Source organism: Apis dorsata, unplaced genomic scaffold, assembly GCF_000469605.1.
Source record: "Apis dorsata unplaced genomic scaffold, Apis dorsata 1.3 scaffold_317, whole genome shotgun sequence".
NCBI lineage: Eukaryota > Metazoa > Arthropoda > Insecta > Hymenoptera > Apidae > Apis > Apis dorsata.
This window is the reverse complement of record NW_006263588.1, coordinates 264,157-284,141: the sequence shown is the minus strand read 5'-3', so window position 1 is coordinate 284,141 and position 19,985 is coordinate 264,157. Positions and strand designations below refer to the sequence as shown.

At 26.1% G+C, this 19,985-nt stretch overlaps 1 protein-coding gene across 6 annotated transcripts in view; it reads right to left on the bottom strand.

Moving 5' to 3' along the window:
- Nucleotides 1-19,985, bottom strand: part of LOC102676966 (myocyte-specific enhancer factor 2) — a 50,902-nt gene that overhangs the window by 4,000 nt on the left and 26,917 nt on the right. For 2 of the 6 annotated variants that reach the window (XM_006617632.2, XM_006617635.2), the window contains 3 exons: nucleotides 4,471-4,587; nucleotides 3,970-4,173; nucleotides 827-985 (listed from right to left, as the gene is read on the bottom strand). In XM_006617632.2, coding sequence (XP_006617695.1) covers nucleotides 827-985; nucleotides 3,970-4,173; nucleotides 4,471-4,524 — 417 coding nt within the window. In that variant the 5' untranslated portion in view covers nucleotides 4,525-4,587. Of the gene's footprint in view, nucleotides 1-826; nucleotides 986-3,969; nucleotides 4,174-4,470; nucleotides 4,588-10,153; nucleotides 11,634-15,133; nucleotides 15,140-19,985 lie in introns of those variants that run through there. The other 4 variants (XM_006617634.2, XM_006617633.2, XM_006617636.2 and 1 more) reach the window with 4 other exon arrangements.

The window sequence follows — 19,985 nt, the reverse complement described above, 5'->3', positions numbered from 1 at the left end:
ATAATATATGTGAATATTAGATCAAAATATTTAAAACTTTTTTAATTAAAAAAATTAAATCTTATATATAGTTATAGAAAATCTGAAAATATATAATTCTAAAACAAATTTAACAATTTTTCAATAAATATAGAAATATAGAAAATATAGAAATATAGAAAAATCTAATAAAATAATATTTCATCATAAAAGATCTTTATAATTCCAATTACATTTTTTATGATTTTTAATGATTTTAAACGTATAATAAAATTTTTAACAATTTATCTATTTATAAGAAAAAAAATTCCTAAATACTCAAATATTAATATGACATAGATTCCAACTTCAATTATTCATAATATATAATAAAATTTTCAATCTTTACTATTTCATTAAATTCTCTGCATCTTTGTATAAATTTAAAATACTAAAATAATATATGATACTTCAATAATGAAACTTTAATAAGATATATAATAAAATCAATACCAACATACAATACAGAGAACTTTTTCTATATGCAAATTCCTAATATCTTAACTACTGCAATCTTAACAACAGTAATAACCTTAACCCAATTTCAATCATCCATAATAATCAACAAATACAATTCCCAATACTCTATACCACTCTACAAAAACCAAAATTCTCAGCAACCTTGTATGCCTAAAATGCCTAAGATCGACAATACCTAAATACCCGTGAACCGTCGGCAGGAGATCCACACAATTTTTTCAGCTATCCCAGGTATTCTCCTGACAGGAACATTTTTCTTTTTCTCCCTGTCTGTTCCTCTCGACGTCAGTTGGCCATCGAACAACACAGAACGACGACCTCCACTTACCCGAGTGCCGTTATGTTGGTGCCTCTGCATCATTAGTTGGAACTCCTCGTCAATCTTCGTGTATTTGGCTTCGGTGCGCGGAGTAAGATTGTACTCGATCGCGTCAGGTTCCGGACTTTCCGGGGACATGGCGCCCTTATGTTCCTTCTTGTTGAGTGCCTGCAAGTGTCAGCAGACAGGTTCACGTGACCACACCGCCCGAGGGCACTCAACCTTCGCATGCACGTTAATTTAAACATCTAACGTCACATAATACATACGCATTTTATATATACATACAACTAGTCTCTCTAATTATTTTTTTCTTCTCTTCTTTCATATATGTTTTAATATGTATGGATTATTTGTATGTACTTATTGTATGTATTTTTACTATTTGTATGGTGAGAGGTTATATATGTGTTTATGGGCATATAGAAGAAAAAAAAGGAGAGAAGATATCGCGTGTCACGCGACACCGATGATTGACAATGAATTTGTGTGGAGAATCCATGAACGACCCTGACCATTATATTCAAAACAATTGGGGGACTGGGTTAGGGAATTGCTGTGTAGAAAAGAGTTAATGATATAGTTTTTCTAAAGTTAGAAATTTTTAATGATTTGATATTGATATATAAATACGACAATGAACAATATATTAATTAGTATTGTTTAAAATTCTTTTTTTTTCAATAGAATTTATAGAAAAAGAAATAAAAATTTGCAATAAATGATATTAAAATGAAAGATTTTTTAAGTTAGTGAAATTTTTCAAAAGAATTCAAAAAGTTGAGTATTTTGGAGGAGAGAAAGAATTATAATTATTAATTTCTTTTTCAATTAAGAACTTTGTTTTTTTTTTATTAAGATTTTATATAGAGATAAATAAAGAAGAATCCTCCAATTAATTTGAGCATAATGAATTTGTAAAATAAGTTGTTAGATTTTCTTTTTTATTTACCACTGATTTAAATATTGCAACAAACTTTAATTATTTATACTGGCACGGTTGAATATAGTTTTTCTAATATTTTTTCTTGTTTTATATCACCGATATACTTTTTTAAAAAAATCTAAAAGAAATATTCTTTCACGTATATAGAGTGTTTCACAAATTATAAAATAATTTTACATCATTTATATTTTTATTAATTAAATAATTTTTTCTTTTCTAATAATTATAGGAAATATATATATTATTATTTATTACTATATTATCATAATATTATTCAAAATATTACAAAAAAAATTATATTATAAATAAACATTCTACAATTATTTTGAAAAGAAATCATTTTGAATAAAAAGTTAAAAAAAAAAATAAAAGAAAATAATAAAATAAAAAATAAAAAATAAAAATATTAAAAAAAATATCAATATATTCACACTACCAAAAAAATCACTTTATTTTATTAATATTCATAATAATAATATCAAAAATAATCAAAAGAAATATCCTCAAAATGAAGTTTTTTTATATAATGCTTATTCCATCCAGTCATTTGTCTTTTGTTAATACACTTTTTTTAGAGGCATCAAGTAGAACACCATGCAAGAACATCAAGGATAATTCTCTGTCCGGCTCTACTAATAGACCACCCCGTATAAAACGATTGAAAAAGAAGACACACAGGAAGAGGGCTTGTACTGCACGCATGTAGATAATACCGCATACTCATGTATAATTTCGATAATCGACAAACTTGAAAAAGTTAATAACCAATGATGATATGCGAGGATATCAGACATCGTGAAATTTTTCTTTATGAAATCTCTCATTTACTGATACACCCGTGGAGTTATAGAGCAGGCTGGTACTAACGACTTGTCGCGTCAATCGGTGAGATTATTTAAAAAATATTGATACTATACGATTTAATGCCGTCCAGAATGTTTAAAATTAAAGTTCAAGATTCTTAAAAAATTGAATAATTCTATTGAAAAGATAATTTTTAAAAAATGTTTTCAATCGCAGAATTGATAAAGAATTATGTTGCAATATTTATTTTATAATTTATATTATATTTATATTCTAAAGTTTTAATTTTGTTTTTCTTGAGTCAGAAATTCATATCAAAAACTTTAATTAAAAGCATTATTTAGCATTAATTATATTATTTTTATAATATCTAATATTAAAGTTTTTAAATATAAAAAAAACAACTTTATTGATTGAAGAATTCATTTTTAAACTCAATTTATATATAAATATATATTCAAACAAAAATTTGTTTTCACTTATATCTTTAAAATGCTACTTTTTCTAATTTTCTTTTAGAATACATTTTCTGTATTATTATTTTAAAATAAATTATGACAGATAGATAAAAAAAAATTTATTAATAAAATATTTTGATTATTATATAAGCATAGATAAAACAAACAATTTTTAGATTTAAAAATAAAACATAATTATTATTATAATCATTTATTTGTATGTATTATTTGATATACAATTATTTTTAATAGCTAAGAGTGGTTTTAAGATCTTCTTGTAAAAAGTCTTCTGATCAAATGACTTGAACATATAGTACTTTCTGAGACAACCTAATCGACCTTGAGCATGCAAAGACACTTCAACATTCTCTGACATATTATTTACGTGAACAAGTTTTTTGAAAGTGATGCTCATTCAGATTTAAAACACGTTTATCTTACTTCCGAAGAATTTTTTTTATTATTTAAAATAAAGGAATATTTTATTATAACATTGGAAAAAATATTGAGAAATATATAATCTCTATTTTAAAAAGAATTGAATTTCTTCTTTTATTTTATAATTTTATAAAATTTCATGAAATATAATTTAATATTTTATATATTATCATTAACATATAATAAAAAATGAATTCTTCAATTTTTAAAAAATATTTTATAATGAAATAATTAACTATAATATTCTATGGAGTATTATATAGATTGTAGTATTCTAATATTCCAATATTGTATTAAATAATTAAAATAATTTTGTATCAAAACAATTTAAGATATTGAAAATCAGACTCAAAAATTCTCATAATATGGGGACTCTTATTTTAATTTATGTATTATAAAAAATTATCACTTTTTCTATTTCTCCATTTATTCTACTTTTCATAGATGATAAAGATTTGGAAATATTATTGGGAAACTTGAAAATTATGGAGGAGAAATCGGCTCACCTCGATGATATTCTTGTTGGTGAGAGACTCGTGGGGTTCGTTGTACTCGGTGTACTTGAGAAGAACCTTGTCCATGTCGGTGCTTGCATACTGATATAGCTTGTTACTCGAACTAAAGATAATTAGAGCGATCTCACAGTCGCATAGTACCGACAACTCATATGCTTTTTTCATTACCCCGAACTTCCTTTTGTTGAAGGTCACCTGTTAAAGAATCATCAATCAATTATCTTTATTTGCTTCAGCCATTTTGAATTATTTGATAATTTAATCAATAAGTCAAATTGATGGAATCGATATAATAATTATCTGTGATTCAATAATCATTCTGAATGTTTTTATTTATTTTATGTTTGAGTATGTTTATTATATTGAATAATAATTGTCAAGGAAAATTATAAAAAAAATCTGAGGTAGAAAATTAAATAAATATTCGTCTATATTATAATTTATTTAAATTATTCTTTTTATCTTTTTATTATTTAATGAAAATCATAATACCTGACGATTCCGTTCGTCCGTGATGCGCGAAATTTGAATCTTCTTCCGACCCATTTTTGTACAGCGTTATAAAGATGAGACAGTTCTTTGGAACCACTGGATGGAATATTAAAAACACTAAAACAAAAATGATCTTCTTATTTCTTTAATATTACAAACAATTAAAACTATCAAACGAAAAACATTCTAATTTTTTGATATAATATACTTTTCAACGTTTACTATAGAATATTTTTATATTTTCACATCTTATTATGATTTACTATCATATCTTTTATAATTTCTCCCAAATAAACTAATATTAATAAATCATTACTTAATCTATAAGTAACTATCAACAATCTCAAATCTAATTCATATGAATTATTTAAATCAATTAAACTATTTAAATAATTAAAAATATTGTTTAATATGAAAACTGTCATTTTATAAACATGAAAAGATATAATTTAAGATAAGATAAAAATTCAAAAGAATATACTTTTAAGTTTTGACATTCTAATGATCATTATGAGGAAATTCAAGTTGAAACGGTGACAACTTTCGAACAACGAACAAAAGATTGTGATTTAGCTAGTGATTTGAAAACAAAAAGCGCGCGCGGACCCATAGAAAACTAGAATATAAACCATATAGCTATGTATCACATGCAGTTCGAAACATGTGCGACAGAACTGGACCATGCATTTCAAGTCTAATGCTGAAACGTGCATAAAGCACGTGTCTCGTTCATGTATCGATTAATTGTCCAACAAACCAGTCAACTAACTTCAATGATACATTAAATTCGACGGAGAATAACAGACATGCCTTGTTTATGTGATTTTCTATTCAACTCGACTGAAGTTCCATTATCTTTCAACTAATTTCACTTTTGATGCGAAACATTTTTAAGCGGGAATTTTGAATGATTAAAATTTGTGAACATTCATGCTCTAAATATTTTTTTTTAGTTAAAAATTTTTGTAATGTCTCTCATCATAGTAATACATATGAAAAAAAAAATAAAATAAAAATAAAGTTGAAATATGAAAAATTTAGTTATTTGCGATGGATTATCGTAATAATTAATAAAATTCAATTGAAAAAAACTTGATTGTTATGGAATTTTAAAAGTAAAATAAATAGAATAATTATTTCGTTGAAATCGAAATAATCGAATGAAAGTAAAGATAAGATTGAATAATTTAATTAAATAATTCAATACAGTAATTGATTGATTGTTGAAAAATAAAACTGTAATTAATAAATGATTTCGATATTACTAGAATAGCTGAATAGTGATAAGAAATTCAAAATAAAACTAAAAATTTTCTATCTTACTTTTAGTAAAAATATAGATAGCAGTTATAAATTTTTTTTTAATTCAATCAATTAGTGTTCAATAAAGTTCCTATTTATTTCATAATATTCATAATATTTCATAATATTAAATTTATTAAATATCATTTATATAAATCAAATTGAAAATGATAAATCGAATGTAAATATACTTATATTACTACATCAGATTTTTAAACTGAATTTGAATCCTTAAAAATTTTATTTTTCTAATCTGATTATTGGAATAAACAAAATAGGCACAGCAAAGTAATCTAATTTCGTTGTCAAAATCATAGCAAAATAAGGTGAACGTAATTAATTACGATGTCATTGCCATTATTATACAGAGTAAATGTGTAATAAACATCGATCGCTTTTCATTTTATTGATAATTAACGTACGTAATAATCGATTTTGTTACTCGAGTTTTCGTCAAAGTGTATGAGTATATTGAATTATGTTCCACCAGAACTATCACATGCCAATTAATAAATTATTAAATTATTGGTTGCCATCTATGATCTTTATTTTTGTATTATAAATTTACATAAATTTCACAATATTTTGAGGATTATATTTATATTTAAGATATTTCTAATCTTATATTTTATGAATTTCTCAATCGATATTTTTTTTTTAATCTTTATTATGATATTTTTGAATCGTAGATAATTAATAGGATTAAATTATATAATTTTAAAATATTTAATCATAATTTATATATAATGTATTATTATACTCAGAGTATTATATATGTATATGTAATCATCTATGATCTAATGATATCAATTCAGGATCAAATATATATATATTAATCTATTTGATATACTAAAATATATTTTTATTAATTATAAATTTAATTTATAATATTTCTTTAAAATACTAACAGACTAACTTAATTTCTTCCTTCTTGTTTCTTATATTTTTATTTCTTTTCCTAATATTTTTCTATCTTTCATTTATAAGTTATTATCATAATATATATTATAATTTCTAGGTATATATTAGGTATATATATTCTAGGTATATATTAAACATAATCAATAATAAATTGTATTACTGTCAACAATAAATGTGTAGGAAAATCAAATTACTTTTACACCAATTATGATTAGATATTGTGTTGTACATCATGAAAGGATTATCAAGGAGTTTCTTGTATTTCTATCTTATCTTGTATAATAATAAATTCGATTCGATATTATTTTTTTTAATGGGCATGAGATTTTTTTTTATTTAAAAGGAACTTAATTTAAAATAAATTATTTATTATAAATTATAGATATTAATAATTTGATATTTTTATTTTATTCAAACACTATTCTATACGAGTATTCATTTACCTATTCAATATTGAACAATATTTATAATCGAATTCTCATTCCAATAATTAAATAATCATGAAATCACAAAATTCGAATATTTGAAAATATTAAAAAAAAAAAAAAATAATCAAACGATTGATTATTTACATTCAATAATATTTCCTTGATTCGAAAAAGCTTTCAAATGTTCAGATACACTGAGATTGATAAAAAACATAGGCTTTAATGTTGTTCTAATTCTAAGCTCCATCAACTATATTTACTGAACTCCCTTTCATTCATTGCAAACACGCGATCTCTAGCTATATGAATTAACGCGAATTTCACGGGCAAACGTTATTTTTGTCGCGCCTATCTTGTGCATCGCGAAATTATGTTGCACCGTCACCGATTGTAATTATATCACACTCGTGAATCCGTCAGCTCTCACGTTTAATCGAAAGTGATATCGGTCCTTTTTTAGTTCAATATGCGATTCACTCTTACAAAATTATTATAAACTAATCATGATTAATTTAATAATAAATTTTGCTTTTTGTATTTTTACATTTTTCTAGAATATAGAAATTTTAAATTTTTATCTTATTTCTTTGGATTTGTATAAAGAAATTAAAATTGAATAAGATTATTTTTAAGGTTAGATATCATACATAGGATAAATTACATAGAATATTAATATAAAATATAAATGAATCATTAGAAAGAAATATATAAATATATTACTAACAATATTATTACAAATTATAAAAAAAAATTATTAAATAAATCTATTTTTGTTGATTTATGATAATATGATACAAAAAGAAAAGCTTATATAAGCTTTTTAAAACAAATAGTAAATTAATAAACAAATTAATAAATAAATTTGTGAATCCAAAGATAAAGATAATTTTAAATTTTAAAAAAATGATTTAATTCCAACTTCTTTATAATTATATATTAATATACTTCTTTATAATTATCTATTATAGTGTGATTATACGATAAGTGTAAAGTTACAATCGTAATAAATTCCATCGCAAATTTTCCATTTATTTCAAAACAGAAGATAAAAGATGAATCGTTCATTCAATGAATGATCTCGTATTGTGAAACTTCGCGAATGATTATTGGCTATCATACGTAATGAAAAAAGAAAGCACGAACAAAAAAAGGGCTTCGATATTTCTTTGCTAGTGACAATAAAGAGAACACTCTGGAGAGTGGAGAGGTTAGAAAAGAGTTATAATTCGCTCGAGTTGTCGTCCGATCGAATTTGGTTTATTATACAAGAGCGTAGAATGTGAAGCGAGGGTCAGCGACCACTACATATTTCTCGTACACATGTCATATTTTGCACTCGCGTCAGAAGCTATTCTCTATTGTATCGAATAATATTTCGCTATATATAAAAAATAATTTTCAATTCATAAGTTTTATACATAGATATTTCATGAATCAATTGCATCTAGGAATATTTAAATGCAATATTTTTTTCTGATCTTTAATTTTAACTTTTTTGTTTTTTGTATATTTTTTTTATTATTATTTTATATTTATCTTTATTAATTTTACGTTTATCTATTTTATAAAATTTTTTGATATTTAAAATATACAATTTTTTAAAAAGATAAAATTGATCAATTTGAATCCTGAAATGTCTCATTTATTAAAGATATTTAAATTAAATATTTTATATCTTTTAATTATAATTTTTAAAAAATTTTTCTTTTTTTCATGCATTTTATATATTATTTTATTTTATTCATTTTTAAATATATAATGCAAAATAGATATAAAAAAAATGTTTTGAACTTTACTACAATAGAATTTTATTAACACAAAAAATTCAAATTCATAATTTATATTCTTTAAAATTTTTTTAAATATCAATCATAGTAATTATCTAATTTTCTCATTACATTTTTGTTTAAAAAAATTTGTAAAATTATGTAAAAAGTTTGGAATTATTGATTTCATTTGGAATTAGGTAATTAAGTAATCAAAAAAAGGAATTAACTTTCCTAAATATTAATACAACATAAGAGTTACACCATATTTTTAAATTTTTAACAAATTTTATATTCTGTGAATGATTATATATCTCAAAACGAACTTTAAATAGTGTCAAATATTGATAATCAATAGAAATTTAGCACTTCCCCACTGTCAATATGACAGTCGTATTTATATTATATTTAATTTTATTATAAGATAATAATATAATATATTCATATATTAATAATATAATTATATTAATAATAACACGATATTTAAATTGAATATTTTGAACATTAAATATTAAGCAAATGGACTATTTTCGATGTATCAATTTCCATAGAAGCTCTCACACGAGCTGCGATAACATGAGCTTTATCAATTTTATTCAAAGCAGTACTCATCACGCATACTTAGTATATAATATTATATGACATGTTGAACTTTGTCAAATTTAACTTGTTTCTTTTGAATATTTCGTTTGCAACCGAATAAACGCTATTTCGATATCGCGAAGTTTGAATCGCTCGATGATCCATCATGAGATATATCATTATTTATAAAAAAAATGTATAAGAAGAAAATAAAGAAATAAAATTTTATATTTTCTATAGATAGATTTGATATAGTTGAAATTATTTCTTTTTTCTGTTACCATTTATATAATTTTTTAAATATATAATAATTATTTATAAAATAAGAAATATTCTTAATTGTTAGAAATATTTTCCATTTTCAATATTTTATATTATACAAATTTTAATTTTTAACATATTAATTTAGATTAATATACACATATTCGATATAAATATATAAATATTTTTTAATATAACGTATATTTTATATATTGCGTATATTTTATATATTTGATATATATATTGAAAATCTATATAATATATAATATTTAAAATGAAAATATTTTGAACAATTACAGATATTAGTTATTTTATAAATAATTGTAATGCATTTATCTTAATTAAATAGAATTCATTAATATTTGTAATCATCTAACAATAAAAAAATCATTTTATAATTGAATGTTACATTTGATAACTCACCGACTCGAAGTGAGCTCGATCAGTCGAACATCTCGACGGGTCGTTCGCCAATCGATCGATCTTCTTGCGCACACTGAATCGATATCAAAACAAAGATGGCGAAATCGCACTCTCTTCACAGATGTTGTCACAATATAATTGAAGGATCGCAATTGAGACACTCGATCACGCGATATTCAAAATTCCACACATTTATTCTTTATCAAAATATCATTTGTCTTTTGATAAAATTTGGACTCGTAAAAGTGACTTTTCAATCGAGTTATGATCATAGAAAGACATATATTATGCGATGGTTTATTTGTTTTCAGACTCACTTCTTTTTTTGAGAAATATTAAACTAGAGAATTATGAATAATAATCTTCGGTCACAATAACAATTTAGTTTAGTACAGGCACGTTTTGCAAGCTTTTTTTGAGAATTAATCAGCATCTAATGTTCATTCAATGTCATGTACATGGAACATTCACATATAGGAATATATATTTATATATATATAATATGTGTATACATGTATTTAACTATATATGAGAAAATACAATTATCAAGAGGTTAGCTTAGTCAAAAGTGCGAAGAGAAAAGCTCGTTCTCCAGAACGGACGTCAATGGTCCCGCAATCGATATCTCCCACTAACACCCTTGCGAAAAGTACAACTTTAAGATCAAAACAAAACTTCTTTTCGAAGCGATATCATAGAAATAACACATAGTTTTTGGCACGAATCAACTTGCACTCGTTTTTAACGATTCCATCAACACGCGTCACTTGCTTTGCACGCCGGATTTTGTCGGTTCGAGAATAAGCCAATCACGTATTTGCTTCGTAACGACAACAGTCGACGACAACGCAACGACAACAACGGCAATAACAGCAATAAAAACTTCCTTTATTGTTTCCAGTCTTTTCTTCGCTTTCTTTCACTTCTTCCTTTTTTCTTCTGCTTCGATATATCGTGATATATCGATATTTTTTCTCTATATTTTATTCACTTTTACGAGTCCGTCGTTTTGTATTAATATACATCAGTGCCGATAAAACAATTCTTCAGGATCCAGCTTACCAGAAAGCAGGTTAGCTAGGTTAGAATATCCTGGCTGACTAGAAACGATGACTAGAAACGCGTGTTCTTTCTTAAAATATTTTTCACGTGCGGCGAGCCGTCGATTCGCACTGCTCCGTAGAAGATTCAAATTTAGAAGCGTCGTATCGGACGGTAAAAAAGCGGGCCGCGCGCCTCGACCAGTTCGCGGTCGAGCCTGAAATAAAGATTTGAGGAAGTCGCGTGGAGAGCATAGGAACGAAAGAGAGATAGAGAAAGAGGAGGAGAGAGAGAGAGAAAGAGAAAGAGAGAGAGAGAGATTAAATGGAGAGGAGGGGGGGCCTGGCCGTGTTGCACATACCAGTCGGTCCACCTCGCCTCTGAAGTTCGCCTCGGCACGCCGAGCTAACATCGACGAGGTTCGACCGCTGATTGGCCCTCACAGAGATCAACGTCAGACGCCACCTCACCAATTGCGCGACGCCGTATATGCCGCGCATGCGTACCATTTTCAGATAGAACAGTCGCGGTAGCATTCCAACTTCGACCGTGCGTTGAACGACGTTGATTTTGATTTTGCAAAACAAATGTTTAATTATCAATTAATTTTATGTTTATGTTGGATTACATTGATATGTTGGTGATTTTTATTTTGACGGTGAATTCAGTACAAAAATAAAAATTGACTATAATAGTTGAAATCAATATTTACGAGTAGGTCTCTTGTCATAATATCAAAAAAAATATTTCGTTCGATTGCAACTGATATCAATATTTTATTAAAATAAATAATTGTAATTATTAACATATATTTCATTTTAAACAAAAGAAAAAAAATAAAAATGGAATAAAAATGATAGAAAAGATTTATGAAAAAATTACGATAATTACAATCTCACAATTAGGTATTTATATTTAATAATTTTATGAATTTTAATTAATTTATAAAATATATTTTTAAATTGAATATATAATATTGTTTATAGATTATTCCAATATTATATTTTAAAATTAACATATAAATAAATTGATTTTTATATAAAGTGATATGACAGTTCTCAGATATCTAAATTAAAATTTATATCTTTATTTCATATTATATTAAAATTTTTTAACATTTATATTCTTATAATCACAAAAATTCAAATAATTAATAAAAAGTAACATCTTCATATCTTATTAATATTTCTGATCAAAAATAATAGTTCGATTAAAGAATTTAACCGACGTTTTATATATATTTTTCTCAAAATATATTAGAGAATGAAATAATGATTATAGTATGAATTTGAGTTTTATATTAAATTGAACTAAGATTAACAATTATTCACATATCATTTATTTGAATAATAAATAAAAATGTTTCAAATATAAAATAAAATTCCCTTGAGCAATTTTTACATGTATGCATCGATTTTTCGAGTACAATTTTATTTTAACCGTTTAGATTATTTAAATATAACCTAATCTGAATAGAATCTAAGATCCTTAGGTTATTGAATATAATATCGTACATAATGAAAGTACTTTTATATATCAGATGCTTGAGTTAATGTTACAGCTGAACTATCAATCCGTATATGTAATTATTTACATTAAAGCTCCTTTATTCCTACCTAATCCATTGTACATATTGTACAATGTTCAATTTTTAATCTCACTTTGTTGTTTTGTTTTATTATTTCTATCTAACACATATTATACAAATAATATTTATCAAATATCTATTGAAGTAATTAAAAAAACATAAAAATCATCTATATTTATCCAAATCTTTTTTATAAAAAAAATTTTTTCCAATTAAAGTTTGTTATATATTATGTTATAATATATAAGGTTATGTAATATATTTATCACTTAAATATTTATAATATTTTACTTCATTGAAAAATGATTAATTAAAGAAAATAAAAAAAAAAAAAAAGGTTTTTATTGTAACGATTAAAACATTATGAAAAAAATTTTGATGCTGGAACATATATTTTAACTTGTAAGTTATTAATGTTTAAAATTGATTGATGGTGATTGATCAAATATTGTGACAAATATGTTGAATTACAAGAGAAGACAACTACAGAGATCATATCACGGTGGATGCTATTGGTAAACTCGAAAATCCAACTCAATAAATATTAAACGAGCCAAGACGCTTGATGGTTGCTAGCGACTAGCTTCCATCAGTTATTCGCAAACCATCCGACAGCCGTGTGAAATGAAATTGAATCGAGCATCCACGTTCAAATCACTTGAACTCCGCGAACTTAGTTACGTAACATTTCAAATCGATTTCAAGAACCTAGAGGGCGTTTTTTCCGAAATAATATTTGTATCTGAATAGCATTTGGATTTAAATACTAGGGAATTTCTATATATATATATAGATTGGTAATATATTATGGAAACTATGTAATTTTAGTAATTAAATATTATGAAAATTTAATATTAAAAGTCTAATTATATATATAGCTTTGAAATAAAGTTAAAACCGATTAATTTCATAATTATTTATATAAAAAATATTTAAGATAATAAATTAAAAAAGTAATAAAATATCATAAAAATATAAAATTTGATATTTACAATTTTAAATCTCTTAAAATTGTTTCATAAATCAAATAAAAAATTTAAATGTGAAACTATAATGAAACTATAAAGAATTATTACAAAATTTTAAATATGAAATAAATTAAAGACACAGACATAGTAATCTAAATTTTAAGCAAAATCTATGATATGAATAATCCTTTGAATAATAATTTGTAAATTTACTGTATATAAAATATTTAAATTAAAAAAATTGAAAAACTTATTAAAAGTAATTAATTTTCTGATTAAATTTAATAATTATGATATATTTATATAATATATAATTATAAAATGAAGAATTTAAAATTAATTATAAAATTATTTTAACAAGAAAAGACCACTTTTATCAATTATCAATATTTTGAAAAGAAACTTTATCGAGAAAAAATATTTATAAATTATATAAACGACTATTAAATAATTTGTAAAATTTAATAAAATTTTAAATTTTTTAACAAAAATATTACAATAAAAATCTAACATATCATTATTAAAAAATATTATCCATTAATAAATAATCCCGTCTCGAATTCCCCATTGAAATTAATATAGCAATTACGCACGCGAATCGAAGAATCTTTTATTTGAAACAAAGGTACGAACAGGAAAACCAAAGACTATCTAGATCGACAAACGTAAAAACGTCTTGTCGAATCATCTTCGTTGCGAAAAAAGCTCACAAGCAAGAGCTGGCAATGGCTGTCGATATTTAACGAATTATCCCAGGTGCGGGTAAATATAAATCTACTCCAGGTCGGATCGTATGTATTATGCATGAGCTGCAATGTAGCTGTCCCCCTACAGAGGTCGGATAACCTAACCCGTCGAGAGAGCAGGCAAGTGTTCAATATATCCTAGTCTATCGATCTCGTCGACCGAGCGCGAAAAGACGCGAGAAACGGGACAGTGGATAAGTAATTAATATTCTCCAGATACAGATAACGAGCAACACTATGGCTGAGGGCGACACCGGCTAATTCTAGTGGACGCGTGTCTGCACTCGAACTCTTGGCCTAAAGAGGATCGTTGGAAAAAACTCTAGTAACTTTGCGAGAGATATAGGAATATCACGATATCTTATTATTCGTAGCAATGACAATTAAGCAAAAAATAATTTTTAATGAAAAAATAAATTGAAACGAACAAAATAAAACTTTTTCGTGTGATTTTTTTTTTTTTTTTTAATTTTTAAATCAAATCAAGTGGAAAATTTTCAAGTTCAAATAAAATTGGTTAATTCTTGATTAGATACAAATAAATTATCGATAAGAGATAATTCTACATACGAAAATAAGCAAAAAACGTAGAATAAATTTTTTTTGTTTAAAAATTAAATTTGAAAATCAATTATACGATTTTTTGTATACGATTCCGATCTCTCGATTTTCTCAAAAACAAGAATGATAAAATCTATATGTGTAAATTAAAATTTGCATATATAAAACAAGAGTCATAAAATTTTATTTCATATTTTTTATTATTTTTATACATAAAATAATCATTTATCAATAGTTCATTTGTATCTAATCGGAAATTAACCAATATCGCTTGTATTTAAAAAATTTTTATTCTTTCTTTTCCACTTATATCTTCATAAGGAATTTCCTCTTGTTGATCACGAATAATGAGATATCCTGATGCAAGATATAAGGAAATTTTTTTATGAATCATTTTAATTTTCTAATATACTTAGGTACTATTTATAGTACAATAATTGAAAAAAATTTTCATCAATAAAATATAGTATAATATAATTATTGGAAAAAAACTTAAAAATTGCTAACCAGATGGAATTATTAATTTTTTCCAAGAGTATTATCGGATATGATGGTGAGTAAGGTTGTTTAACAGTTACAACACAATGTGTGCAGCAAGTAGGCTGATCAGTGGCAATTGTATCTGCAACAATGGCAGATGTCAAATTGTCAGATGATCTTCGTTGAACGCGGAACATAAGCTACTTTTGTGAAGACACGCCGATACATTATGCATTCTAGAGCGTGCGAGTTTACGCGAGATGTTTTCGAGAAGTTTGCATCACAAAAATACTTTGGTCGAATGGTTGAAACTCTCGATAACTAGCTCACCAAAGATTTAACGAGAGATGCATTTCTTTTCTTGGATTGAAAAATAAATAATAATATTGAATAATCACTTTAACAATTTAAATAAGTATTACTTGTTTATAAAAAAAATTTTAAAAATTATAATATTTGATATATATTCTTTTACGATATTAACATCATAGACTAGAAATGAGACGAATCCAAATTTCGTTGTAATTTCACGTTTGATAAAATAAATTTTTCAACACATACTCAATACATAATCAATACATTTAAATCTAACAATGAATGTGTAATCATCTATGCTATAAAAATCTATTTAAAAAAAATAAAGATCATAAAATATGATAAAGGAATAAACACATTAGTATAGTAATTAGGCAAAGAAAATGTTAATGTAATCATTAATGATCAAAATTATTAGTGAGAACTTACCACGTTTAATGCCACGTGTACGTTTTTAATGAACTTTTTCCTCATATCATTAACGTTTCTACAACGCATAAAAAGCATGATACCATTAACCATGGATAACACGTTTAACTTAACTTGAAAGAATAATCAGTAATGGTCGGATGTTATTCCCTTATTAATTTCCATTTCTTCCAAATTACGAGAGAAGAATAATGATATTTCTTTTTAATATACGCGTAATATTCACATATAAGTAGTTTAATGGAGATAATTTTGTGCAAGCATACATAAGATGGACAAAGAGCATCGAGAACATTTCCATTTCATCGATTGGTCGCGTCACGACTCGATGGGACAGAACGTATCGGATAAACGTCAGCATGGCAAGTTGCGCGGTCGGAATAATCGGCCCGCTGAAACGTAGTTAATCATAATGCCGATTATTTCGCGGATAGTTGCAGGAACCGACGTCTATTTCCGTTTTACCGTCAGTCTCGTTTCTGTCATTCTCGATACGATTCTATTTGCGAGAGAGATCGACCGGGTCACACGGTTAAGCGTCGTTCATCCGATAATGAAGATGGATTTCTCGAGATTTTCCTGTAGAATTTAATATGAGATGAATGTGGCGCGCGCAGCGCGAATAAATCGAATCGAGTTCACGGAGGCTTTGAAATGATTTCTTCTTTATCGATGGAGATGCATTTTCGCGCATATAAGATCCGAGAGATTATGTTTCTTAAATTATAAGAGATCTAATAAGTAAATAATCTATTATCGATACAGTTTTATAATATAAACGCTCTTCTTTGAATAATATAAAAAATAGAATAAAATAAACATTTAAAAGATTATGTTATTTCATATTATATTATAAAGTATTTCGCTATAATAAGTCAAATCAAGTTTAGTAGAGCAGAGTAACACGTTTCAATACCCGATTAATTGTTCCTACGCGATTCAGTACATCGGTTGTTTGTACTCAGGGATAGGAGCCCTTAAGCAGTAAAAGGGTTAACATGTTCCCTGCACGGGTCGTATATCCTATATTGAATATTCCCTTCAAATCATTTTCTTTGGTAAATTTGAATATAGAATATTTCATAAAATCATGTTTTGATATTTAAATATTTTCAATTATTGTTTTACCCCTATTTTTAAATTTTAAATATATTTCATTTATTTTCATATATTTTTCCCATACAGTTAATATTTCTTACAAAGTATTATGACGTATCTCATGAGAGAAAATTTATTAGTTTCGATAATGAATTGCCTTATTTTGCCATTATCAAAGTTATTTTTTCTACAATCACGCGATTTGAGAATCTTTAATGATTATACAGATATTGATACATTTTGTAATAAGAAGATAACGAATGATCGAGCAATCGAAACTTAACATGACAGAGAAGAAAAAGACAAAACAAGTTTCGTCCACTTCCTTTTTTATTATTTATTCGGCTATTTTCATACGACTGTTAAACTGTGGAACAGAAAAACACATTTAATCGAACCAATTATGTAAATAAGTTTTATTAGATTAATTTGCTTTCGCCCTAGATAATATTCATTTATTTATTTACGGAAAAGATTATTTGTGTGTACGCACGTATGTATAAAACAGGATATCATTATAATAATTATAATAATAATAATAATAATAATAACAACAACAGCAACAACGATAATAAAAATAATAAAAATGACTATTAACAAGGATGAAGTTTTTACATTTAAAAATTTCTCAGTTCTGGAAGAACTATAATTTATCTTAACTATATTTCAAATTATTGTAATTATAAAACGATGATCTTCCCGCGATTATTTAATATCTTAAGAAATAATTTGCATCATGTTATAAAAAATACTAAACACGAGACTATATACGATCCACATGTTTATAAACAAATAACTTTTATTCCCATAGCAATACTTTTCTAAAAATAAATTTTCTATTTTTTCCTATCTAATTTTTCTACACGTTAGAATAAAATAAGACCATAATATCATTTCATTCCGTGAATATGACTTACTATTACCATAAAATATATAAAAAAAATTGTTTATCCAAACACGTCAACAATAATTAATTCAACAAATTTCATCTTCAATATTCTTCAATCTTCGAATCTTTGAATAATTGAATCGCATCGTTTCGAATTCGACTCTATTAAATTTCGACCAAGATCAGTTTCATATAAAAAAAAATAATATTGAATCGAGGAACGTACGATAGATAGGATTCGAATTTTCATAGAATGCAACAGGGTTCGATCGAGCCGTTGAAAAAACGTGCTCCGGAGAAAGCGGGGAAAAAGCGAGGAAAAAGGGAACGGTTAACTAGACGCGGATACCTTAGAGCACTGTGTAAAAGGGATGTCGGCCCTCGTGATCTCCTTTTGCTCGACGGTGCGAAGGAAAAACAATACACGTAACAAATACCTTTGGAGAGCCTCGATCAATAGCAATATCGGGACATACTGTGCCGTGGTACCCTATGTATCTTAGATATGTACGAATATCATCTTTGCGCTCTATCTTAATCGTAACGCAATCTCGATAATCTAATCTGAAAAGAATTTTTTTTTTTTTTTATTTTCGATGACTCGAATTACAGAGATACGTTGCGCTTGAAATTATGAAGGGAGTTAATTAAAATTAAGATTTTTCTGAAGATCTTTTCGACGTAATTTTTTCATGCTGCGTCGTATACTTGGAATGACACGTATGGTTTTTTTTTTCCATCGATATTTATAATTTCAATCCTCAACAAATTTTATGTTAATTGTCTAAATTATTCTCTTAAAATAAATAAATAAAAAGTATGATAATCTTATATAAAGCTTGATACAGAATGAAAAAGTAGTTATCCGATAATAGATAATCAGAAAAATATACGAAACTAGATAAATATTGAAAACTAACGAAAGGAACGAAATATCATGGAACAATGAATCTAGATACCAATCTTGAATGGATTTAAGGAACAAAACTGTCGAGATCTCGAGTCACGAAACGTGAATGGAAAGTTTTCTTACGAAAATCTAACTCCCCTTTAAGGCTGTCGTTCTGAAGGAAAATACCAGGTGGCCACCAAACCATCTCGAAGCGAAACTTTTACACTGCGTGGTACGAGCGCGCGTAACAGCCGTCTCTATCCCTCGAAACCACGATATTTCGAAGATCCATGCGGCCGTCTGTTGCCGTACCGGATATCCGCTCATCCTGCCGCCACAGAAGAAACATCTTGGCTTCCGACGACGCTGGAAAATCTCTCTCCAACTCGTTCAATCTTCACTTATGTAAAATACGAACACGTGTCCCGATCTGTTCTGATGTATAACGCCACTCGATAACGCGTTCTCGACCGTCTATTGCGTTTCGATAAGTCGATTTAAACCTCGTTTCGAGTGTTTTTTGATCGTGGTGGGGGGGAATGATGTAATTTGAAATAGAGCCGATCGATCGATCTTCTTCGAGATCTCTTTCTCGAGAAAGGAAGAATCAATATTGGATGGATATTTTGTTGAGAGAACAAAATTTGTTGTTTTATCTTGTTATTTTGGAAATTCCGATGCGGAATTACTTTTTTTTTTTTTTCTCGAAGATATTTTAGGAATGATATAATGGTAAAGAGGAATTTTTAAAAATTCTTAAAAATGAGTAAAATAAATTAATAAATAAATTTCTATTATTAATTCTTATGCTTTGATAATTAACAA